The sequence below is a fragment of the Jaculus jaculus genome, chromosome 16 (assembly GCF_020740685.1).
Source record: "Jaculus jaculus isolate mJacJac1 chromosome 16, mJacJac1.mat.Y.cur, whole genome shotgun sequence".
Classification (NCBI taxonomy): Eukaryota; Metazoa; Chordata; class Mammalia; order Rodentia; family Dipodidae; genus Jaculus; species Jaculus jaculus.
This window is the reverse complement of record NC_059117.1, coordinates 70,611,693-70,637,307: the sequence shown is the minus strand read 5'-3', so window position 1 is coordinate 70,637,307 and position 25,615 is coordinate 70,611,693. Positions and strand designations below refer to the sequence as shown.

General features: G+C 41.6%; 1 protein-coding gene across 4 annotated transcripts in view; it reads right to left on the bottom strand.

Annotated features, from left to right (window-relative positions):
• Positions 1-25,615, bottom strand: part of Cfap20dc (CFAP20 domain containing) — a 252,383-nt gene that overhangs the window by 134,684 nt on the left and 92,084 nt on the right. For 2 of the 4 annotated variants that reach the window (XM_045135745.1, XM_045135746.1), the window contains 2 exons: positions 17,945-18,101; positions 7,502-7,633 (listed from right to left, as the gene is read on the bottom strand). In XM_045135745.1, coding sequence (XP_044991680.1) covers positions 7,502-7,633; positions 17,945-18,101 — 289 coding nt within the window. Of the gene's footprint in view, positions 1-6,212; positions 6,847-7,501; positions 7,634-17,944; positions 18,102-25,615 lie in introns of those variants that run through there. The other 2 variants (XM_045135747.1, XM_045135748.1) reach the window with 2 other exon arrangements.

Sequence of the window (25,615 nt, the reverse complement as noted above, 5' to 3'; positions counted from 1 at the left end):
CTGTATTGAACTCACTTTCAGAATCACAACAGGGAAACTTCTTGGTACTGTGAGAGATAGAGAAGCCTCCATCCACAGATCCCTTCAGTTCCCACCCCCCCCCCCGCAAAAAAAATTATTGCTGGCTGCAGTTCTGGCGAGGCTACACCCAAGCAACAGGTGAAAGCTGACCACCAGTGTTCTCCACATTGTTCATCTCCAGTTACCTCCGCTTGGCCTCCAGAGATTGGTCCATGCTCAATCCATGATATGCCTATGGGCCAGTGTGGCCAACATGCACTGCAGTATAATTTTGTAGGCCAACAACTTCCACACCTATACTGTGGTAGTTCATGTGCACAAGCTGTATCGACTATCATACCCCTGTCTAGCTAGGCATGAGCAATGTGACACATGACCGTTCTGCCAGTTACATAAGCACTGCCCTGCTCTGGGTGTGCTGGAACTGCCTCGGCCCTGAGTCACCACGCTTTTCCACGCACAGCGCTTGGTCATGTTCCTCTTGGCATTTCTTAAGGGAGACCTTCTTCTTGACAAGTGGAACAAACCCCGTCCTGTGGCACAGAGACCCGTGTCTGCAGCTCCACGCACACCTGCACGCATAGCAGCATTACCAGCTGCTCCTTTTTTTTTCTTCTCAAACTACTATGCATTTATTTATTTTTCATTTTGGATCTGTCTTTTATTTATTTTTATTTTTTGCATAAATTCATTGTGCGTAGTACTGGGTTTCATAAGAACATTTTCAAACATGAATGTAATTTACTTTCACTGTGTTTTCTCTCCATACCCTTACATCCTCCTGTCTTCCCCTTCTCATTAGTCCCCTTTGTTCCTCTAGACAGTTTCACTTCTACATTCATGTTGTAAATACATAAGTATACACACACATACATACAAACACACAAATATATATGTGTGTGCATTTGTGTGTGTGTGTATATATATATACATATATATATATATTTATATATTTCTTACACAGAATTTGTTATTATTCATTTTCTTCGTGACTACCATTCAGAGTAGGGTGAGACGAAGTCTCAATGTAGTTTTAATTTGAATTTCCCTGATGGCTAGTGGCATTGAACACTTTTTCATGTTCACTGACCACTTGTACTTCGTCTTTTAGGAATTGTTTGTTCATTTCCTTAATTAATATATTGACTGGGTTGTTTGATTCCTTGGCATTTAGCATTTTGAGTTCTTTGCATAGTCTATATTAGTCCTCTGTCAAGCACACAGGTAGCAAGGGCTTCCTCTAACTCTGCGGGTCATCTCTTCAATCAACTAGTGTTCTTGCACAGAACACACTTTCTAATTCCATGGAATCCTGATTGTAAGTTCTTGGTATTATTTACTGAGCCATCAGAGTCCTTTTCAGGAAGTACTTGCCTACATAGGCATACCTTGAAGCATTTCCTCTATTTTTTCCCTCTAATAGTTTCAGGGTTTTAGGTCTTTCACTAAGGTCCTTGATTCATTTTGAATTGATGTTTGTACAAAGGGAGACATAGGAATATAGCTTCATTCTTCTACATGTAGCTATTCAGTTTTCCAGATACCATTTATTCAGGAAGCTACATTTTCTCCATTGTATGTTTTTTGCATCTTTGTCAAAAATCAGATGGCTGTACCTGCATGGGCTTCTGTCTGGGTCCTCTCTTCTCTTTTTCTATTCCATTTATTATATGTCTGTTTTATAAAATTATTCTATTTATCTACAAGGAGGGAGGGAGAAAGAAAGACAGAGAGAGGAAGAGAGAGAGAGAAAGAGAGGGAGGGAGGGAGGGAGGGAGAGAGAGAATGGGTGCAAAAGAGCCTCCAGCCACTGCAAATGAACTCCAGATGAATGCGCTGTTCATCTGGCTTTATGTGGATACTGGGGAATCAAACTTAGGTCCTTGGGTTTTGCAGGCAAGCATCTTAGCCACTGAGCCATATGCCCAGCCCTCTATGTTTGTTTTTATGCCAGTGCCATACTTTTTGTTGCTGTTTTTCCTATAGCTCTATAGTAGACCTGAAGTCAGTCATCATGGTACATCCAACATTGTTCCATTTGCTAAGGACTGCCTTGGCTCTGGTGTGTGTGTGTGTGTTAGTCATGTGTGCGCACACACATGTGTGAGCACTAGAGGGGACATGAGGTGTCCTCTGTCATTCTTCATCCTTATTTTCTTGAGCCAGAGACTCTGATTGAACATGGAGCTGACTGCTACTTAGACTGGCTGACTGGTGAGCTTGATGATCCTCCTGTCTCCGTTCCCCTCAGCCCTGGGGTTTGGATGTGCATGGTCACACCTCACTTTTCATGTGGGTGGTGGGGATCTAACTCAGGTCCCTATGCATGTGCAGCAAGGCTCTCACCCAGTAAGCCAGCTCCCAGCCCCTCCATAAGCGTTCTGAACTCCATGTGAATTTTATGTAGTGTTTCTGTCCACAGATAAATGCTGATGTCCAGCTTGCTTTCTCCTTTTTATACAGTCCAAGGTCCCCAGCCTATGGGTTGTTGCCACCACATTTATGGTCGGTCTTCTCCAATCTAGAAAATGGGGCTGGTTAGATTGCTCAGTGGTTAAAGGCACTTGCTTCCAAAGTCTGCCAGCCTGGGTTCAATTGCCCAGCCACCAAAGTCAGATGCAAAAAGTAGTCTGGTGTTCCTTTGCACTAAACACACACACAGAGACAGAGACAGAGACAGAGAGACAGAGAGAGAGACAGAGATAATCCCTCACAGACAAGTCCAGAGGTTTGTTTCCTTCATGATACTAAATCCTGTCAAGGCCAGGTATGGTAGCACATTCCTTTAGTCCCAGCACTCAGAAGGCAGACATAGGAGGATCACCATGAGTTCCAGGCCAGTCTGAGACTACAAAGTGAGTTCCAGGTCAGCCTGGGCTAGAGTGAAACCCTACCTTGAAAAAACAAAACAAACAAACAAATAAATAAATCCTGACAAGTTGACAACTGAGGTTAACCATTACGTCAGAATAGACATTCTTTTAAAATAATAGTTCTACTCATCTGTGAGTAGGCGTGTTGTGTTGGCTTTTCTGATATCACAATCTCACTTCTTTTCCTTTTCAGTTAAGATCCTTAGTAGATTTTGTTCCTTGATTTGAGTCTTCTTTTCATAACGTGGATCTGAGAGTAGAAATTCTAATACAGATCTCTCTCTCTTAACGCACCCGTGTGTAGCTGAGTGGGAGCTAGGGATGTCCATTTCCTTATTTAACAAAGCAGAGTGAAGATCCACTAAGACTGCTGCTGTGAAAGGAGGCACTTGGGAAAACCGCCTTCTGATTTTTAGGTAAATTACTACTTTTGATCTGTGCTCAGTGGACCACTGCACCTCATCATTAGAGGCTGACTGCTGCATTTCAATAGCCAGGCATGATCATCTGCTTCAATTAAACTGGCTTCCCATTAATGAAAATAAGATCATCGGATTCCACAGTCCTCAAACCATTAGTGAAGGAGTGTTGGGAATTGACAAAGTGAACAGTGGTATGTGCAGCTCTTTGGAAACACTGGCTCTTTGAGAACATGATTATTTTATTGATTTCATTAGATGCTCTTGATCAAGATATACAGCATTCAATAAAATACACTTATAAACTTATAAAGTTCAAAGTTTCCCTGAGTTAGCTACACGAAAACTGCAGAAAGCACTCATAGGAACTGGCTTCTTATCCAGAGGAGTCACTGGGATCTCTCAATCTGTACACTGATGATAAAATATTAAAATTTATATGACTACACAGTCAATTGTAAGAGCCCACAGTCATTTTTTTTTCATACAATTCAAATTCCATTGTGAGAGTCTAGTTTTTAAAAGATCCAAAACCAAATAGTTCAAATGAAGAAATATCTCCTGGCTTATCCATGATTAAAAAAAACTACTCTTGGCATATTCATTATATATACATTTCAAATAAAATATTTAATCCAGAGAACAACATTATACTCATTTTCAATGAGAGTAAAAGCCTATGTATATGACAGACAGGAACTGAAAAGTGTTTGTAAGGAGAGAAACATGAAGTTCCATGAACACTCATGTAATCACAGCTGCCAAGCATGTATGGTGGGATTTTCCTACAAGGAACAATCACATCAGGTTACAAACAGATATAATAGGCCTTCAATGCATAGGACAAGAGAAATATGCTTACAGAGTCTGGAAGTTATTAACTTTCTATACATATATGACTCAAATTATTCTGCATTGACAGTCCACTTATGGAATTGGCATAACAGAATAAAATCCTCCTCTGAAAGTTGGGTTAAAATATGGCCTGTGAAAATGCTTCTTTTCATTATAATATTAAATTAACAACAAAGTTAGTATTCAAACTTCCCTTGAATCTCAAATAGTTTGTTTTTTCAAATTTTAAATGAAACATAATTATAGCATTTTTATATAGACTTGCATTTTCATTTAAAGACTTATTACTCCATAAAACACTAAACTAGAGGGATAGAGACACAGAGCGGTTACAATTATAGAGGTATCTGATGTGCTTTGTAGCTTAGAAATTTCTATTATTGAAAATTATCACAGCATATTAGGTACAGACATGGTTTCTGTTATTGGGGAAAGCTACTCTAATTCATTGCACTGTGTGGCAAATCCTCCTTACTATTAAACCCCGACCTGCAGCGTGGATACTGGGTGGTGAGTGTCTCCGCCCTTCCACAGGCTTCTCAAGTGCCTGAAGGAGCCCACACTGTCGTAATCTCTCCTTTCTCCCTGTCTACATGTAGCAGATGCAGTAAACATAAACATTTTTGCCTTACCCACACTGTTGTCTAACAGTCTCCTAAGTTGGTAATTGTAAAGCATGTGAAGGCAGTGGGGGTTGCTCATGCTCCATTTTGCTGCTCTTTTATAAGTTTTATTATGGATAGCACAATAAAGGGTTACAATGCTATGCCTCACCTTCTTCCAGGGTTTGATAATGCATGGCAGAGTGGTCTGCAGTGTCTGACACGTATTGCTGATGAGGGTGATGTGCGGAAAGCACCCTCAGGATGCGCACCCGTGATACCGAGAGCTCGTTTCCAACTTTACCATCAGTGACTCCATTTTGGTTTCTAGTGGACTTTCTTGACCCTCTGACCACTCTCTCACCCTCACCCAGAGGATCCACAAATCCTATAGCTTCTCTCTGGGCCACTGCTTCCTACCATTAGCCCCAGTCATTGGACCACGGGCATGTATGCACTGCTGAGGCGCAGACAGGTTAGCTGTGTGCCTTTACCCTCAGTCTCACCAGGCATCAAAATCCACCCTGAATCCTGCTGTCAAATTCAGCTTCCTAGAAAGTTACCACGGCTCTTCTTGAGCCACGCAAGACACACTCCAGGTGAACTGTTCCGATATGTCTTTTCCATCTGCTCAGGACAGCTTCCTGGGAATCCCATGGAGACTGACCCAGGCACCACTTTGTCCTTGGCTATATTCTGTGCCCCTTTCACTTTCATCCATCTCATATCCATTGAGTGTAAATGCTTCTCTTCATAAATATGTATGGAATACTGTTGAGATCTACTTTGTCCTCCACAAATGACTTGTTATGATGACTGTCATTTTAGTTCCTCTCAATTACCCCAGTGTCTGTGAGTATTGTCTCAACCTCATGGCATCTGTAGGTAGGGTGACCTAGTGGCTCTCAATGCTGGCTGGAAGAATCATCAGGGAGTTAAATGGAAACAAAATAGTAATTTAAGAGTCTGTGGAAGTGCAGCCTGGATATCAGAAAAAATGTTTTGTGATAAGACCAAGACCTTACCTTGAAAAACTAAAACTAAAACTAAAAAAAAAGTCCCAGAGACCTCAAACATACAAGTAGTTAAGACGATATTCACTTTCTTGATTGTAAGTGCTGTTCACTAGTTTGGTCAACATATATGCTGTTCCATACACAGGGAGAACACTGGAGAATTTTTGTTTAGCCTATAGAAAAATTTTCAAAATAATTAAGTTAGGGCTGGAGAGATGGCTCAGCAGTTAAGGTACTTGCCTGCAAAGCTTAACAATCCAGGTTTGATTCCCCATTGCCCACATAGAGCTGTACTTTGTTCTCAGTGGCTACGAGCCCTGACATTTTCTCTGTTTCTCTCCCAGTCTCAATTTGCTTATGAATAAAAAAATAATTAAGAGGATATTTTAAAATTGGACACTGTGGTGGTTTGAATGCAAAATGTCCTTCACAGCTTCATGTGTTTATGATTAAGCCTCATATTCAGTCCCCAGCTGGTGGTAATTTGGGAGGTGGAGACTTGCTAGAGGAGGTGAGGCTCTGGGAGCGAACAACAGGGTGCATCAGTCCGGTTTTCCAGTGGTAGTTAGCTCACTGTTGCTGCTAACTTCCAGCTTATTTGGCGAGATGTGATGTTCAGTCTCTGCTATGCCATGCTGTCTTGCTATGATGTAACTTCCCTTTGAAACTATAAGCCAAAATTAACCCCTTCCTCCCATAATCTGCTTCTGGTCAGGCATTTTCCCCAGCAACAATAGGCAACTGTAATAGAGATGAAGCACGGTATTCAGGTTCCCAGGTCCTCTTCATGATAAGTGGAAGAACTGGCAGGACCAGGTTTGTACTCATGTGTGGTGTACTAGTTACTCTCTCCTTGCTGTGACAAGATACCTGACAAGGAGGAGGAGGAAGGAAGGGTTTATTCCAGCTTGGAGTTCAAAGTACAGTCCTTCCTGGCAGGGAAGTCATGGTGGCAGGAGCTTGAGGTGGCTGGGAACATTCAGTCATACTGAGGAGACAGAGAGAGACAAATGCCTGTGCTCAGCTCACCATCTCCTTTCATCCAGTCCAAGACTCCAGCCTGTGAAATGGTGCCATCCATAGTTAGCTTGGTTCTCCTACCTCAATTAGTCCAGTCAAGGTAATCTCTCACAGGCATGTCCTGAGGCTAACCTAATCTAGATAGCCCCTTACAGACATGCTCACAGGATAACCTAGTTTAGATGGCCCTTCAGAGACATACCCAGAGGTTCCTCTTCTAGATGATTCTGGGTCATTCCAAGTTAACAATCAAAATCAACCACAACACAAGGCAACAACGGCCAGAAATAATTGTAGCTACCTCTTCTTGATTAGCCAGAGACGTCCCCACCACTCCCTATAGCTCCCTCAGAGGGGGGTTAACTGCCATTTAGTGTATCATTTGCATAAATTTTCCATTTTAGTAGTAGGAGAGCACTCTCTCTTCTCTCTCCTCCTACCTCCTCCTCTCCCAAGCTCCCAGTTGAAGTGGGAAATGCAGGCTCTGCAAGCATCCTGGTATCAAACCCAGTTCACCCATGCTGTTGTATCCCTGGCCTTGGTGATCTGACTTTGCAGTCCCTCACCTGCTTTGCAGCAAGCACTGCATGCTAAGGATGAAGATGGCTGACATGCAAGGACCTCCTGGGACAAAGTCACATGTTATTGGGGAGGCAGACGTATCATGCTTATCATTTAGGCACCTCAATACTTACCTGATTCTGCCGACCTTAAAGGGTGACCACCACATTGAATTTGGTGCAGTTTGGTCATGTTTAGCAGCTGTGTCATATGAGGAACATCTGCTGGCAGTTGACAGCTTCGTGGAATAATGCCTGTGGGCTCACCTGTCAGAAAAGGACACCATATGAAGAGGAAACACTCCATGTACACACAAGCAAAGAGACACATACACATCCCAAATTCAAGTAACTTTTGACAACTGGACCTCCTCTAAATGAAACCAATTAAATCCAAGCACTTCAGAGTGTAATTCTGCATGACTTCCAGATATGACTTTGATGTCTATAAAATGAGTTCCAGATATGACTGAGACGGTGGCGCCTTTGTGTGACCATGACAGAGTCAGGAAAAAAGGACTGGACTCGTCTTGTGTGAAAGGAAGAACTGAAGAACAGCAGAAATGTACAAAAGATAGCACAAAGCTGAGGGAAAATAAAGACTGGTAACAGCTAAGAGCAAGCTGAGGTGAGACCAGAAAAACCCTCCACAAGGAGCAGCCCTCAGTAGCCCCACCTGGCGCCTGGCCTGACTTGAGTGTTGCAGAATACCAGGGGAGAGAGATGGAGGGGTCTGCAGTGATGCAAGGGACTGCATACACCATGACGGGGACACCAGGATCAGGCTGTGGAGACTGAGGCAGAAGTGCAAGGGGAGCCTGAAGCTACGTTCTCCAGGTGGCACCACGTCCTCCATTACCAAGACAAGCGACCATACAAGAGCACGAGCTTCCTGCTGAGCCTAACAGTCTCACCGACTGATACAAGTATTCTTGTAAGAACTGTAGGACATTGGTGGAAAAACCCCTGAGCTCTGTCTGGGAAAGACCTTACTCAACAGCAAAGGGTTAACACCAACAGAGGTGAGCCTTCCCCATTCCCCCTGAGCCTTGGCCAGTGTAAACCTAACAAGGAAAACCCCAGGGACAAAGTAGAAGCTAGTGAGTCTGGGAGGGTGTCTCAGACTAGGAAATTCATGCGGAGAGTGGCCAAGAGTGTCCCAGACTGGGAATTAAATATTTTATTTATCGGCAAGTGGACAGAACTAGAGAGATGAGAAACAGAGACACTGGGCACACCAGGGGTCCAGCTGCTGCAAACAAGCTCGGGATGCACGTGCCACTTTGAGCATCTGGCTTTACATGGATGCTGGGGAGCAGAACCAGAGTTGTTGGGCTTTGCAGGCTAACACCTTAACTGCTGAGCCATCTCTCTAGGCCCCAAGATTTGGAATTTTATGCAGAGTGGAGTCTCGTACAGAAATTCCTCACTGTAGGGAGGACTTATTGATTTATCTTGTTTTAGTCAATGAGATTAGTGGACCTTTCCCTACCTGCAGACAGAGACATCAAAGGAGGCAGGAGAAACCACTTAAGACATCCTTGATGGATGTTATCATATTTTCTATTTTATTTTACTGGCATTTTTGTACTTCAATTGTTTAGTTTCCTTTTGCTTATAACTCACCTAACTAGGCTTTTTGGCTCTCCTTTCTCTCTACACCTATTCTATAATATTTATCTCTTATCATAAATATGTTAATCTTTGTCATTTATAGAAAGTGGAAATTGAAATTGGCATTAATATTTGAGGAAGCAACCATATACATCTATCAAAAGCCTTTCAAATGTCTACGGAACCTTAATCAGGAATATGAATTGTCAATCACCCTAAAGTTAAAAAAATTAGAAACTCAAAGATCTATTTAGGTCAGTTTTTAAGTAACTTAAATTTCTACTACTGGATGAATATCCAATACATTATATTGTTTCATGTGCTAAGACAATAAAGGAAATTATATTTTAAAGATGTGTTAATGGCCTGAGAAAGTATAAAAGTATAAGTTTAATAAAAATAATTGGTACAAACCTCTTATGGTACAAAATAGAAACATAAAATGTAAGTAATGGCAAAAAGACTCTAAGGAAATATGCCAAAATGTAAAATAACTTTAGGTGGTTAACTTAAGCAGTTTTAAGTTTTTCGTGATACTTACAAATATCTTTACACATCCAATATAAATATCTTTATACATTCAATTTATTTATTATTGTTTGTGTTTATTGTTTATTATTTATTATTTTAGAATCTAGTGGAAATTTTTATATAGGTGAATATTAACAAGAAAAAGTCAACCAAAACTCCTTAAGTACATATAAACTCTTTTTAAGAATTTGTTATTTATTTATTTATTTTTATTTGTTTGCACATGTGTGTATGCAAATACTAGGATCTATTGCTGCTGCAATCAAATGAATGTCTGGCTATGTGGGTGGATGGGTTATGAATCCTGGCCAGCAGGCTTTGCCAGCAATCACTTTTAACCACCGACCCAACTTCCCAGCATCCAAAACTTTTCAAAAAGTAACACACACACACACACACACACACACACACACACACATAATAGTTTATTAACAAACAAAAACAGGCTCAAAAGTTAAAGGTCTGTGCTTGCAAAAGCCTGCCAGCCTTGGTTCAAATCCCTAGTACTCAGTTAAAGCCAAATGCACAAGGTGGCATATGCATCTGGAGTGCATTTACAGTGGCAAAAGGGCCAGGTATTCCTTTCTCTGTCTCTCCTTACAAATAAATAAAAAAAATAGTTAAAAAGAAGATAGAGAAAAGCACTCTCAAGAGTAAAAGTGTGCTAGAAAGCTAGGGAAGGGTATAAACTCAAAAGCCTGAATATTAACCTCAACCATTTATACAGTAGATGGTGTTCAAAGAGGTTTCTGTACACCCAGACCAAACCATCGCCTTTTCCTAATTCTATAAGATGCAGACATATAGTATATACCAGCAACACAATGGTTTCCCAGTGTCCTGCTGTGGATTCACAAATTTTACTTTCCAGGGGTTCTTGTGTCACCGATTTTTCATTTTCCACTGGCATTTAGTAAGTCACTTGGAAGCCAGGTGCTTCACATGACTGAAGTAGGAGGACGGTCACAGTTTAAGGCCAGTCTCGGCTACATGGTGGGACCCTGTGTCAAATAAAACCAGTATGACGGAACTCAAGAAAATGAGCCCACAAAACAGAAAGCATCTGAAAATACCTCAGCTAACTCAGGATCGCTTGTTTCATGATGAATATTAAACCCCTCGCTCCTACCTCAACACCAACAGTGCTGGATTAAGGTTCTATGAGGACTGTGAAGGGCAGGAGGAAGCTAAGGCAGCGTTCTGTACTTGGACGACGCAGTCTCTCCGGAGGCTTCCGTCCCGCTACACGAAACTGCGATGGCGCTTTGTGACCTTGTATGACCCTACGGCTCTGTGCTCGTTGGTCTGAGGTTGATTCATGCCCCCAGCTCCCTCCCACTTGTCTTCCTTCCTATGCCAATGACATAGTCACTCTATTTTATTTTTTAACATTTACAGCTTAATTTGAAAATTAAAATAAAGTATGAAAAATAGAAATTTTAATCCCATCACTTGGGAGGTAGAGGTAGGAGGATTGCTGTGAATTCAAGGCCAGACTGGGACTACAGACTAAATGCCAGGCCAGTCTGGGCTAGAGTGAGACCCTACCTCAAACCTTTCCCCCAAAAAACTCGTGCTAAATTTTGAGTCTGGAGCAAGCACAGCCTGTCTTAACTCACATGTCTACTCTATGCGGTTTCTATTACACCCTCATTCACTAAGCCTCTGCTAGAGACCAGGCACTCGTGCAGAGGCTGGGAATTGAGTGGTGGGCCAGAATGACCCAGTCCTTGCCTTATTCAAGTTTATATCTAGCAGAGGACAGGAAATAAATCAAATCATAAATAGTTATTTGAATATATAGGCTGGAGAAATGGCTCAGCAGTTAAAGGTACTTGCTTACAAAGCTTGAGGGCCTAGATTCGACTCCGCAGGTCCCACATAAAGCCAGATGCACAAAGCGGCACAAGCACCTGGAGTTCGTCTGCAGCGCCTGGCATGCCCGCAGCGCCCGTTCTCATGCTCTCTCCCGAATAAATAAATAAGTAAATAAATATTTTAAAAATGTAAAAATATAACTATACATTTATTTAAATTTTTATCTATTTGTGTATTTGTCTGTGAATGGGCACACATGCATGTATGGCTTTGTATCCACCTTTATATTAGTGCTGAGGAATCAAATCTGTGCCAAAAGGCTTTGCAAGTGAGGGCCTTTATCCACTGAGCCCTATCTCCAGCCTCTAATTATATATTTTTGAGACAATATCTCAGGGGTGTAGTCTAGGCTCACTGGAACTTACTATGTAGGCCATGCTGGCCTTGAACGACTTGCCTTACCCTGCTGAGTGCCAGGACTTATAGGCTTGAGCCATCATGCTCAGTTTCAGTTAATTATCATTTTACGTGCTTTGGTGAGATGACTCAGTGGTTAAAGGTACTTGTTGCAAAGCCTGACAACCAGGATTTGATTTCTCAGTACCCGCATAAAACCGGATGCACAAAGTGATACATGTGTTTGGAGTTTGTTTGCAGTAGCTAGAGGCTCTGGTGCACCCATTCTCTCTGTGTGTGTGTGTGTGTCTCTCACAAGTCAGTGAAACAAGAAGTGCACACTATATCTTCAGTAATGGGGTGTGGAATCCTTCAAGTAGGGAACTGAGGCTTTGCAGAGGGCGAAGGCAGCAAGCATGGTGCATCCTAGGGACCTAGTAGAAGTCAGCTCTCACCAAAGGTTGCTGGAGAGGGTGAGAATGACAGGAAGGTCCCAGTGACATATGTCATGTATGCATGGTGTGAAGAGGGTGCTCAGGGTGTGGCCACGGGCAAAAGTCCCCTCATCATAGTCGGGAGTAGATAACATGGCTACCAAGGCTTCCGTTTTCTTCTTTTCCTTTAGTTAGCTATACAGTGAAAAGGACGCCTGTCCATTTTATTTGTGTATCCCAACTCTCTCCCCATGTGGTGAATAATAAAACAAGCTTACAATCAGATTCTTTTTATCTTCTGGAAAGGTCTGCGCTAGAAACATCCAGGCTATCCGATCAATGCCTGAATAGCGACACTGCCAAGCTGAAACTGCCTTTGCCAACATATCTGCAATCACACAGGGCTGGCTGGAATGGTCAGCTGAGAACGGACAGACGACACATGGAGGGGAGGCTATGAGCAAGCTGGCATATTTACTCATCCTTCATCCAAATACAACCAGCTGTGTTTCTGTGATGTCTTTGTTCCCAGCACGGGTTAGAGAGTTGCTAGAAATCTCAAGTTATTTTGTAACCCTGTTCACCTTTTGTGGACCATAAAGTCTTTATAAAATGAAGTGTTCTATAGCTGTTTAATACCTTTAATGAGGATCTTAACTAGCTTTAGAAGTTTAGTCATCAACTTTAATACATATATAAAGTACTTTAAACAATTAAAATCACCCCCAGTTTATTGGGGAGAAACGCATTGTAAAGAAGTGAGATTTATAGCTATGCCTTGGTTTACGGCTCCTCCTAGCTCATACAGTTGAAGGACTGACTTTGTAATAGTTTGCTGGTCCCAACTCATCTACATTCTCATTTATCTGGTGATAGCATTCAGTGCTTAGCACAAAGTCTTCCTTATATCAAATGTCACCTCTTTTAAACTGCAGTGAAGGTCCATTATAAAATTCAAAAGTTGTGCCAATTAATTCATTCACTTGCCATGTAATAGCTTGGCACGTGGAAAGACTCCTTCTCTTGTGGAGCTTACCATGTGGTACAGAAAGACACCCAGCCATGCAGTCCAGGCTCTGGCATGGACGGGCCAGCCTGGGCTTATATTCTGCGCCAGGGCTTATGAGCTGTGAGTTTTCTCACAGTCATGTTACCTTCCTGTGTCCTGCCCTGCTCCTCTGTAAAATATGGGCACAAAAATAGTGCTGCCTTCATAAGGATAATGTGATGACGAAATGAAGTTAAAATAGTGACTAAAGTGTGTCAGCATACATGGATAGTGCCTGGCACACGGGAAGCTCCACGTCAGCACACGTGGATGGTGCCTGGCACACGGGAAGCTCCATGTCTTTTCTATTGATAATAGTAAAATATATATGGAAAAGATATTACAATGAGAGTAAAAGATCCATCCTCTTCTTTCATCTGTTGTCTCTCCTCCCATACCCTGTGTCTCGATGCATTCATACCATTTTTATTCTTATATCATAACTAGTGGGGCTTCAGTGATGATCAGAGATTAAGTTATACCTTTAACTTGCCATGTCTGACTCACTTATTCTCTACACTTCGCCAACCAGGCTGTTATCCACTGCCTGTGATCTGATATAAAGCACGCAGAGTTTTCTGTGCATTTTGATACTTATTTTCTGGGTCCCTCCTTCTACAGTGTGTCTTCCTCTCTCCCATACAGTCTTTAAGTGACCTATTAGATGGACAGCTGCATCTGCTGCCTTGTGATCCTTTTGGGCAGCTGTAAATACACATGGTTGTGTTTTATTAGTAGACACAATTTACAGGCAGAATGTCCTGGGAGGAAGCCACATCCACATGGGGCTCAGGTCTAAAGTTGACAGACAAACTGCCAAGAAATCACCTTTGACATCCTGGGTGCAGCCTGGTTTCTAGCTTCCCCAAGAATTGATTTTTAAATAAAACAGCCCCAGATGAAAACAAAAAGCGCTGGTATTCCTTCAATCCTTCTGGTTGTTTAAGACCATCGTAGCAGGATGTTGTGTAACTTTACTAGTTCTGATAGCCAAGCTACCTGCAGAATACACTCATCCATCACAGGACGAGTAATGCACACATTTCCAGTCTCTTGTAATAACATGAGGACAACGGTCTCTGCACTTTGCTCATGATCACTAGTGAGTTATCATGACTGCTGCCCAGTGACTTCATAAAACATACAGAGAGCAAAGAGATTGCACAGCACCATATACACACTCTCTTCAATATGGCCACTTCCCCCTAAAGAGTCCTGCCTCCTGAGTCGGGAGGCAGACATGTGCCATACCACCCTCTCTTGCAGGGTGCCCACAGCTCAGACTCTGCCATTCAGGACAGAGAAGCAGGAAGAAGAATCTATTTCTGGAGGCAGCATGGAGGCAGACATTGGGGCTGCTCTAAGAGAAAGTCGAGAACCTAAAACCCAGTGCTGTGGCATGATGCATGGCCTCCACAGCTTCAGTGGCTGTGGGGAGGGTAGTCATTCATGGGGCGATCTTCATTTATCACTGGCTCTCTAGAGGACCTGGATACACATTGGATAGTTTCTTCAAATGCCTTTTCTTTTCAGCCTCCCAAAGAGAATTCTTTGTTTGCAGCTAAGGCCTACGATGGAAAGTGTTACCATCAACACAATGAAGGCTGTTGTGGTTTCAATGCACAGCCCATAGACTCAGGTGGGTGAGCCCTGCTGGGGAAGAGGACCGTCATTGGGAGAGGATCCTGGGGTGCAGCCTAAGGTATGTTTCGGGTGGATCTTAAGTCTGGTCCTACGGTGTGTGGGGAGCTTTGGCTGTTGGTGCTGACTGGTTTTGGTGGTGTTGGGTGTTTGATAGTGTCTCTGTTGTGGATCTGTGAAAGGCACCTGGCTTCTTCCACCATTGACAGTGTTCCCCTGGATTCAGTAAGTCCGAAAGAAACTCCTTCCCCCATGAGCTACTGGCGGTGTTTGTCCAGCAGCACAAAGCTGACAACAACAGAACACCAACGTTTTTTTGCAATATCAAGCTATAGTAAAAACACACATTTGATGCAAAATAAATCAATATGATTGTAAGCAAAATTATTGGAGCAAAAAGAAATCAAACTATCATTGTATACTTACACTATCTCAAAGGTGTGGCTAATTTTAAAAATGCACCAGAGATTTCCCAGTTTTCAAAGTATGTTTGAGGATCTTCTGAATTTCATGGATGTCTGTTACAATTTCTCCCTTTTCACTCTAATACTGTTACTAAGTTTTGCTTTTTTAAGTCTTTCTTTTGAATAGTTTTGCTAAGGGTTTGTCAGCCTTATTTGTCATTTTGAAGAACCATATCTTTGTTTCATTAACTCTTTGTGTTATACTTTTTGTTTCTTTTTTGTTAATTTCTGCTCAAGTTTTTATTATGTTCTTTTCTCTCCTCATTTTGGGTTTGACTTATTTCTGTTTTTCAAAGACCTTCAGTACACCAGTAAGATCTTTATTTGAGATGTGTAGTTTTTAAAACATTTCTTTAATTTTTCTAAGGTAGGGTCTTGCTCTAGCCCAGGATGACCTGGAATTCACTCTGTAGTCTCAGGCTGGCCTCAAACTAACAGTGATCCTCCTACCTCTGCCTCCCGAGTACTGGGATTAAAGGCATATACCACTTTGCCCAGCAAGATTTGTACTTTTCAGTGTAGGCATTTATGCTGAAAAACATTCTTCTTAGAAGCATTTTCCTTATGTCACACAGGTTCTGGCATATATTGTTTTGTGTTCATTAATTCTATGACTTTTAATTTCCCTCTGGAGTCGCTCATCATCCATCAGCATTATTCCATCTTCATGAGTTTGCTTATGTTTTGTAGTTAATGTTGTTGTTGAATTGGAAAATTTAGAAAAAAATAATTTCTAGACACATATGGCCTACCAAAGTTAACAAGTAATTAAAAAAGTAAAAATAAAAATCCTATACAGCAAAAAACACCCCGGCACAGATGGATTCACTGCTGAATTTTACTACACCTTTGCAGACAATGTAACACACATCCTGCATGTGCGGCAAGGGCAGGGACACTGCAAGACTTGTTTTCTGAAACTAGAACTGAATGAGGCCCTGACACAAAAAACAGGATGATAGGCTGGTGTTCCTAATGAACAAAGACGCAAAAAGTTTCAAATAATTACCAAACATAGTCAAGTACACATCAGAAAGGTCATTCGCCATGAACAAACGAGGCTTCATTGCAGAGGTGCACGGGCTACCACTTAACAGACTCCAGGGCTGACAACATGCGGTCAGCTCGATAGATACGGGAAAGGCCTCTGACAAAGCTCAACATCTCTTCATGATAAAAACTCTTAAGTAGAAAGAACACACTATAACTTTACAATAAAGACAAACTCGGAGCTAACATTATATTACACGGGAAAATTCCAAGCCCTCCTCCCACAGCCAGGAAGCTGTTTTCCTTTTGCACATTTAGCACTCAGAGGCTTAGCTAGAGCAATAAGGTAAGGAGTCAGATCATCTCAGCAGGACCCTATGCAGAGGAGCCTGGGATCCACTTGTGGATATCTTATTGATTCATAAATATCTCTAGTTGCACACACTACAGCCCAGAACCAGAAAACTCTTTAGACCTCCAGCTAAGTAGCAGGATTCAAATGGTAACCTAAAAAAATCAGTAGCTTTTCTATATACCAACAATGCATGTGCTAAGAGAAATGAGTAGATTAATATTCTCAGAATCTTTAAAATATTGAAATTTACCTTGGAGCAACCCCAGACAAGGACCTGTACAATGAAGATCTGAGAAGGTGGCAGGAGAAAGTGATGGAGAAAGCAGAAGATGGAGAGACCACCCTGCACTCAAGGAACAACAGAAGCAGTACAGTGAAGCTGGCTGTGACAAAAGAAGCAACCTATGCTCAATGAAATCCTCATCAACATTCTTATAGCTTTTGCCACAGAACTAGAAGAAGACAACTCTGCAATCTGCACGTGAGCACAAAAGACTCTTGAGGACCCAAACCATTCTGAGCTTAAAGAACGGTTCTACATAGACCACCTCGCCAACTTTTGGTCACACAGCAGAGTTTGACTGCAGTGGCTGGAGACCCTGGCATGCCAATTTTCTCTCTATTTCATAAAATTTAAAATATGCATAAATGTGGTTTTATTCAGCCATAAATAAGAATGAAATTATGTCACTTGATAGAAAATGGATAAAACTAGAGATATATTAAGTGAAACTTCAGACTTACAAGTATTGTAAATTTTCTCTTATCTGTGGATCCTAGTTTTTGTACTGATACACACAACAATTTCTATGTATTTAAAACGAAAGTAGAGGGGAGACAGGGAGAAGGGAAAGGAAGGGATGAGTGGATGTGGAGAGAAGGAGGGAGGAGAAAGGAGAAGTTATAGGGGTGAAAAAAGTTGCATTCGTGAATCCCATCATTAAGTATGATGTGTTGATGACAACAACAGGATCTGTCAAAACTGTCAATCGTGCATATACTACTGGACACTCATTTATAATAAATACTGAATAGAACCTGGTTATTTCTATAGAAAATATATAGGCAAAAATATCAGATAGTGTTTAACCAAGTAAAGTATTGTAGAGCTCAAGCAACTAAGAAAAATAAGTTTTCCACTTTAACATTTTTGTTTATAATTTACACTTTATCTATATTAATATTTACTCTTATCTTATTATATATTTGTCTCAAGGAAGATCCTCAAAATAGAAAAAAAGGAAAATATATACTGGAGCACTTAAACACCTCACACGTGAAACATACCATCTTTATCGGCAGCGTCATGAGGCTTAGATTTTAAGGTGAAGATTTTCCGGAGCTTACAGTTCGCTGAAACAGTAATCCCATCCAGTGACTGGAAAACTGCCCCCTTGAATATCTCACTGGTGAACGCCACCAAGTCAATGCACAAATTGCACCACTGAGGTTAAAAAAGAAAGCAAAAAACAGCAGAGTAAGTACCTCCCATCACCCCAGAAATGAAGAAGCCGGGCAGTTATCAGAACCCATAGGAGCCCCATCCAGCTTCACCCTCTTTTTGTCTAGGCTTAAATTTTCTTAAAGAAATGGCTTTGGGGCTAAGGGAGCTTGTTCAGTGGTCAGAAGCACTTGCTTCCAAAGCCTCACAGCTCAGGTATGATTCCCCAGGACCCACAGAAAGCCAGAGGCACACCCATCCGGAGTTCATTTACAGCGGCAGGAGGCCTTGGTATGCCCATACTCTCTCTCTCCACACAAATAAATAATAAAAAAAGAAATGGCTTTGATTCTTTTCAAGAAATAACCATATCTAAGCTCCACAGAGCTTTTCTGACCACCTAGTTTCCACCGCGAGACGAGGCTGGGAAGGCGAAACTCTATCTGAAGGCACCACACTTGAGGGGCACTAACTGCAGGTTCATTAAACAACTTAAATCTTGAAACCAGGGATAAGCAAACAATCGTTCTCTGAAGGAGACTAACTTGATCACAACTGGCCATTTATTTTAAATTTTAAAAATTCATAGATGAAGCGGGTTTCAATGGTAACCAGTGTTGTCTCCAGTTAGCGATTGTACAGAAAGAGGTTCTTCTGAAGACTCTGGGTATATGCTATGTGCCAGCTGTAAAGCGTCATGCTGGTGTGGATGTCTGCCCATTAAGCAGTTAGGTTTCTCAGTACTTCATGCACTCAATTTAGTGCCCTGAGTAAGAGAAAGGGGAAAATAACCATTCAGTGAGAAATTAAGAAGTATTTCAGATTGTAGGATAAAGGCATGAAAACATAATTTTGAAATTAAAACAAAAGCAGTTTTGAAATTCTGGGGACTAGAGAGATTGGCTCAGTGTCTAAGATGCTTGCCTGCAAAGCCTAATGAACTGAATTTGACTCCCCAGCACCCATGTAAAGCCTGGTGCACAAAGCAGTGCAAACATCTGGATTTGCAGCAGCTGGAGGCCCTGGTGTGCCCATTCCTATCCCCCTTGCAAATAATAAAATATTTCAAAAATTCCATGTGTTTCTTTTAAATATAAGTATCTTCCATTTTTTAGAAGCACCAGTTAGGACTGGAGAGATGGCTTAGTGGTTAAGGTGCTTGCCTATGATGCCTAAGGACCCAGGTTTGATTCCCCAGTACCAAAATAAGCTGGATGCACAAGGGTGGTGCGTGGGTCTGGAATTCATTTGCAGTGGCTGGAAGCCCTGGAACATCCATTCTCTCTACTATCTGTCTCTCATAAATTAATTAAGTCAATAAATAAATAATTAAAAAGAAATACCAATTACATAAGGTCCAGAAAGTAGTTATTTTTTTTTTTTAATTAAGACTTAAATTTTTGTTTTGTTCTGTTTTGGTTTTGCTTCTCAAGATAGGGTCTCACTGGAGCCCAGGATGACCTGGAATTCATTATGTAGTCTCAGGGTGGCCTTGAACTCATGGCAATCCTTTGACCTCTACCTCCTAAGTGCTGAGATTAAAGGTGTGTGCCACCACAACTGGTGAAATTTTAAGTTTTTACTTGTTTGTGTGTGTGCACGTGCCTGTGTGTATCTGTTGCCAACAAACACTAGATACTTGTGCCACCTTCTGGGTTCAGCTTAGGTGGTTGGCTTGGGAATTGAACCCTCAGCTGGGAGGCTTTGCAAACAAGAGCCTTTAACCACTGAACCATCTCCCCAGCCTGTCTTTATTAATTAATTTATTTAAAATATTTCCTTTACTTGAGGGAGAGGGAGACAGAGAGAGAGGGAGGGAGAGAGAATGGGTGCACCAGGGCCTCCAACCACTGCAAAGGAACTCCAGATGCATGCATCTGTGCATCTGGCTTATGTGGGTACTAGGGAATCATATCTGAGTCCTTAGGCTTTGCAGACCAGCGCCTTAGCCACTAAGCAATCTCTCCAGCTCCCCAGCCCCTGTCTTTATTCTGAAAGGCAAACTTTTGCTTAGAAGGGATGTTGATTTTTTTGTTTTTGTTTTTGCTTTTTTTTTTTTTTTTTTTTTTTTTTTTTGAGGTAGGGTCTCACTCTAGCTCAGGCTGACCTAGAAATCACTCTGTAGTCTCAGGGTGGCCTCGAACTCATGACGATCTTCCTACCTCTGCCTCCTGAGTGCTGGGATTAAAGGCGTGTGCCACCATGCCCAGCAGGGATGTAGATCTTAACAAGAAGACAAGCCTGGGGTTGTTTCAAGTGGAGAACAGTAAAAGAGATTGCAGTAAATCATTGATGAAAGCATAAACAGTAAAATTAGATTCTTGGGCCAAGAGGATACTGTGTACTCCTGGGGAGTAGGAGCCTGTAATGAGTGAGGGAGGGGTGCACTGGATTCAACCTTCCCTGGAGAGTATTCAAAATAAACACACTTGTGAATGAATCGCTTTAGTCTTGAATCAGGCAGTCATGTCTTCACATAGCCATTTAGTCTTTCATGTATATCATTTAATAGTCATTCTACAAGTAAATGTCTGAGAACAGATATTTTTATTGTGACTCCTGTACCATGAGTATGGTTCCTGGAAAAGATGGGAAAATCTCACAAACATATCTTAGCTGGAGAAAATGGAAATAACTTTTTTAATTTTTGGTTTAGTTGATTTTATAAAGGACCCAATTTTCATAAATATCAACAAATAATCTAATATTCACATAACTACTGTTTTTATTCTGGTGTTTTGGAAGAGAGGATGAACTCTATTACTCAAAGGTAGAATATCTGAATTACAGTTGATCTTTATGAAATACATTTTCATCATTCTTGGTGGTATCATTCACTCTTAAAAATCCTATCTTTTGGGCTGGAGAAATGGCTTAGTAGTTAAGGCACTTACCTGCGAAGGCTAAAGGCTCATGTTTGACTCTCCAAGTCCCACATAAGCCAGATGCACAAAGGTGAGGCAAGCGCAAGGCCACATATGCTCACTAGGTGGCACAAGTGTCTGGAGTTTGATTATAGTGGCTGTGGCCCTGGCATGGCCAATTCTCTATCTGTCTCTAAAATAAATAAATAAATTTTAAAAACCAATTTGTGACATTTTTTTCTTGATCTCTGATCATTTTATTCCTATGTGTGATTCAAGTACAAGATCTAAAATGCTTGTAATTGTGGGTTTTTATTATATATTCACTGGAAAATAATCTGATAATAAAGACAGTCTTGTTTAGTATGTTGCTTGGGTAAATAAATTTATGCATTTTATTTCAGAGAAGCATTTTGCATGAAGGAGTTGACTAGCTGTGATGGTTTGATTCAGATGTCCCTTATAAACTTAGGTGTTCTGAATGCTAGGTCCCCAGCTGATGGAGACTTGGGAATTAATGTTGAGGGCGGGGTTATGGGTGGGATTATGGGCATTATGGGTGGGGTTATGTGTATTATGGGTGGGGTTATGTGTATTATGGGCAGGGTTATGGGTGTTATGGGCGGGGTTATGGGTGTTGTGGGCGGGGTTATGGGTGTTGTGGGCGGGGTTATGGGTGTCATGGGCGGGGTTATGGGTGTTATGGGCGGGGTTATGGGTGTTGTGGGCGGGGTTATGGGTGTTATGGGCGGGGTTATGGGTGTTATGGGCAGGGTTATGGGTGTTGTGGGCGGGGTTATGGGTGTTATGGGCGGGGTTATGGGTGTTATGGGCGGGGTTATGGGTGTTATGGGCGGGGTTATGGGTGTTATGGGCAGGGTTATGGGTGTTGTGGGCGGGGTTATGGGTGTTATGGGCGGGGTTATGAGTGTTGTGGGCGGGGTTATGGGTGGTATGGGTGGGGTTATGGGTGTTATGGGCGGGGTTATGGGTGTTACGGGCGGGGTTATGGGTGTTATGGGCAGTGTCCCCGTCCAGCGTTTGACACACTCTCCTGTTCCTACTGTCCAACTCATGCCATCGTTTTCCCCTGCCATCATGGAGTTTCTCCTTGAGCCTGTAAGCAAAAATAAACCTTTTATTTTTCTCCACAAGCTGCTCTTGGTTGGGTGATTTATGCCAGCAGTGCAAACCTGTCTGCAACAGTGTCATTTGCTGCTAGACACCTGTGTGGTTTTGGCCTTTTGGAGCTGATTTTCAAGAGAAATGTGGAAGGATTTAAAACCTTGGCCTAAGAGACGCCTTGCAGTACTGTAAGTGCAGCTTGATGGACTATTCTGGCCAGAGTTGGAAGACCTGAATGCAGTAAAAACTATGGACTGTGAGGTTTGGCTTATGAGGGTGAGAAAGAGCTTTGCTTGGACTGGGCTAGAAGCAGTTTGTGTGAGAGGCTTGTTCTTATGGCTGTGTCCTGAGAAGTTGTGCAGGGTTGCATTATGTAGAAATGGACTGGTGTGAGCAAAGAGATATGCCACAGAAATGAAATCTTTGTTCTGAAACTTCTGCCTGTTCAGCTGTAATTATATGAGAGGTTACAACCTTTGAGATTGGGCCAGCTGACTTGCACTGGGGCAACAGGAAGAATGTAGACTCTTTTGAAGGAGCCTGAGTGCTCAAGGAGTGTCCTGTTTTCAAAGTCTGCTTTATTCCCCTCCTTGATTAACAAATTGGCACCCTACCTGGGATTGTGGAGTATAAGAAATGCAGGAAAGAGAAGGTCATTAAGTCTGCAACATGGTCTTGTGTTTTGGAAACAGCCATGGATAATGTGAAGCAGGTTTGCTGGATGCCTGCATGGAGACCCAATGGAGCTGGGAGGATGAACTGTGGGTTGCAGTGGAGACCCAGTGGAGATGCCGGGACCAAGAGATGGCTGCCAAGGGGCTGCCCACCCCGATGAAGCTTCCCAGGACTGTGAGTAGCCTCACTGGAGGGGCGGAATTGGAACTCCAGAGATTTGTTGATGGTTATTGGACTTAAGAGACATTTCACTGGGTAGGGTTGTTGGTCTTGGAGATACAGAGTTTGTTGTTTGCCCTAGTTGTTTTAAATCTTGTATTGTTTGAACATTTCTCTGCTATGCCCAGTGCCATCTTTTGCAATGTGAATGTTTTTTCTGTGTCATTATGGTTTTTTTTTTTGGGGGGGAGGTTTATTTTGGTGTTATGGCTCAGTTAAAAGACCTTGGATTATGGGGATGTTTAAATGTCATTAGGATTGAGAAAGAAATGTGGGGACTTGGAAAGTTGGACTACATGCATTGCATTTTACATAGATGGTTAACAGTTTATGGGGGCCAGGGTCGGAATGTGGTGGTTTGATTCAGGTGTCCCCATAAACTTAGGTGTTCTGGATGCTAGATTCCTAGCTGATGGAGATTTGGGAATTAACGCCTCCTAGAGGCAGTGTATTGTTGGGGAGGGTTTGTGGGTATTATAGCCAGTTTCGCCATGCCAGTGTTTGGTACACTCTCCTGTTCCTATTGTCCACCTGATGTTGGCCAGGTGATGTCCACCCTCTGCTCATGCCACTGTTTTCCCTGCCATCATGAAGCTTCCCCTTGAGTCTATAAGCCAAAATAGCCCTTTTTGTTTTCCCACAAGCTGCGTTTGGTCAGGTGATTTCTGGCAGCAATGTGAACCTGACTGCAACACTGGCAACAGGTGGTGGAATGACTCAAAGCTCAAATTTCTAGTTTTTACTGTCATGTGGCTTATCAAAATGGCTTTAATAGACTGTATGATGATACATATTCTGTGAAATGTTACACATGTACACACACGCACGCACGCACGCACACACACACACACACACACACACACTTCAAATGCATAAAATAACAAGCTTTCAGTTGTCCCAGCACTTCTGATCCCACATGTCCTCAAACTTTGCCCCATACTGTAGAGAAGTTCTCAATATAATTGGTTTCATTTTGCCAGTGTAGAAAGCACCTGAGTTACTAGCTCTAGAGAAAATTATCTTTCTGAAAGAAAACAAACAACAAACCACAATTTCATAACCTGCCAACCCCAAAGTAAACCTCTACAATTTAATAAGCCTTTTCTGTAGTCCTTCCATGGTTAAAAAGAACAGTTTTAAGGTGTTCATTCTTGCACTTTTAAAAATATTTTTTCACAAGTCAGTATTAATTTCTCAATATATTAGTTGCGTGTAGGAAACATGTTGCTTTAGGGCTGGAGAGATTGCTCAGTGGTTAAAGGCGCTTGCCTGCAAAGCCTGAAAGCCCAGGTTCAATTCCTTAGTACCTACATAAAGCCAGATGTACAAATTGGTGCATGTGTCTGGAGTTTGTATGTAGTAGAAGAGGCTCTGGCATGCCCATATTCTCCCTCTCTCTTATACAAATAAGTACAAAAAATATTTTTAAAAAGAACTATGTTGCTTTCTTTTCAATGAGCTAGATATTTTCCAGTCTTTTTGTTATGGATATTTAAGTTAATTACCTTGTTGTCATAGAACATAATTGGTATGATTTCAATTAATGCAAAATCTGAGATTAATATAGTTCAACATTTTGTAAATTTTGGTGAATGATCAATGTTCACTTGAACACAACATATACTCTGCAGTTACTAGATAACATTTCAACAAATGTCAAATAGTTCCGGATGACAATGTTTTAAAATCTGTATTTGTAGTGATTTTTCTGTCACTTTACAGGGAGGAGTCCTGAAATTTTCAGTTATATATTTTTTTTTCCTTTCATTGTATTAGTTTTTGCTTCATATATTTTAGTGCTGTCTTATTAGGTGCATACATATTAAGGGCTCTCATATTTCATTAGTTTTTATGTGAGTCTCACTATGCTTGTATCTTAATGTTTTCATCTAGCAGTTTCGGAGATTCAGGTCTTATACCAAGGTATTTGATCCATTTTCAGTGTTTTTTACATAGGAATCTAGTTTCATTCTGTTACATGTGGATGTCAATTTTCCCTAGCACTATTTGTTGAAGAAGCCATCTTTCTCTAATGTGTCTTGACATCTTTTTAGAAAATGCAGTGGTTGTGGCTACGTGGCTTAATGCTGGGTCCTCTGTTCAATTCTTTGGAACTTTTTTCTTTTTTTCCCTTTGATCTCTTACCATACTGTTTTCATTACTATGGCTCTGTTGTATACTTGAGATTAGGTATCATGGGCCCTTCTAGTTTGCTTAGGATTGCTTTGGGTATTTCCAGTCTTCTGTGCTTCCATATAATTTTAGGACTTAAAAAATATTTTATCTATTTATTTGCAAGGGAGAGAGAATGAGTGTTGGGGCCCCAAGCTGCAGTGAAAGAACTCCAGGTGCATGTACCACTTTGTGCACCTGGCTTTACGTGGGTACTGGGGAACTGAACCCAGGTCATTAGGCTTTGGGGATTAGTGCCTTAACTACTGAGCAATCTCCCCAGCCAGACTTGTTTTTTTTTTGTTGTTGTTGTTTTAATTTTTATTCTGTGGTAAATTTTGTTGGAATCTTGATGTAGACTGCACTGAATAAGCAGATGATAACATAGCCATATTCACAAGATCGATTCTGATGATCTGTGAGTGTGGGAGCCTTTTCCACATTCCAGTATGCTCTTCAATT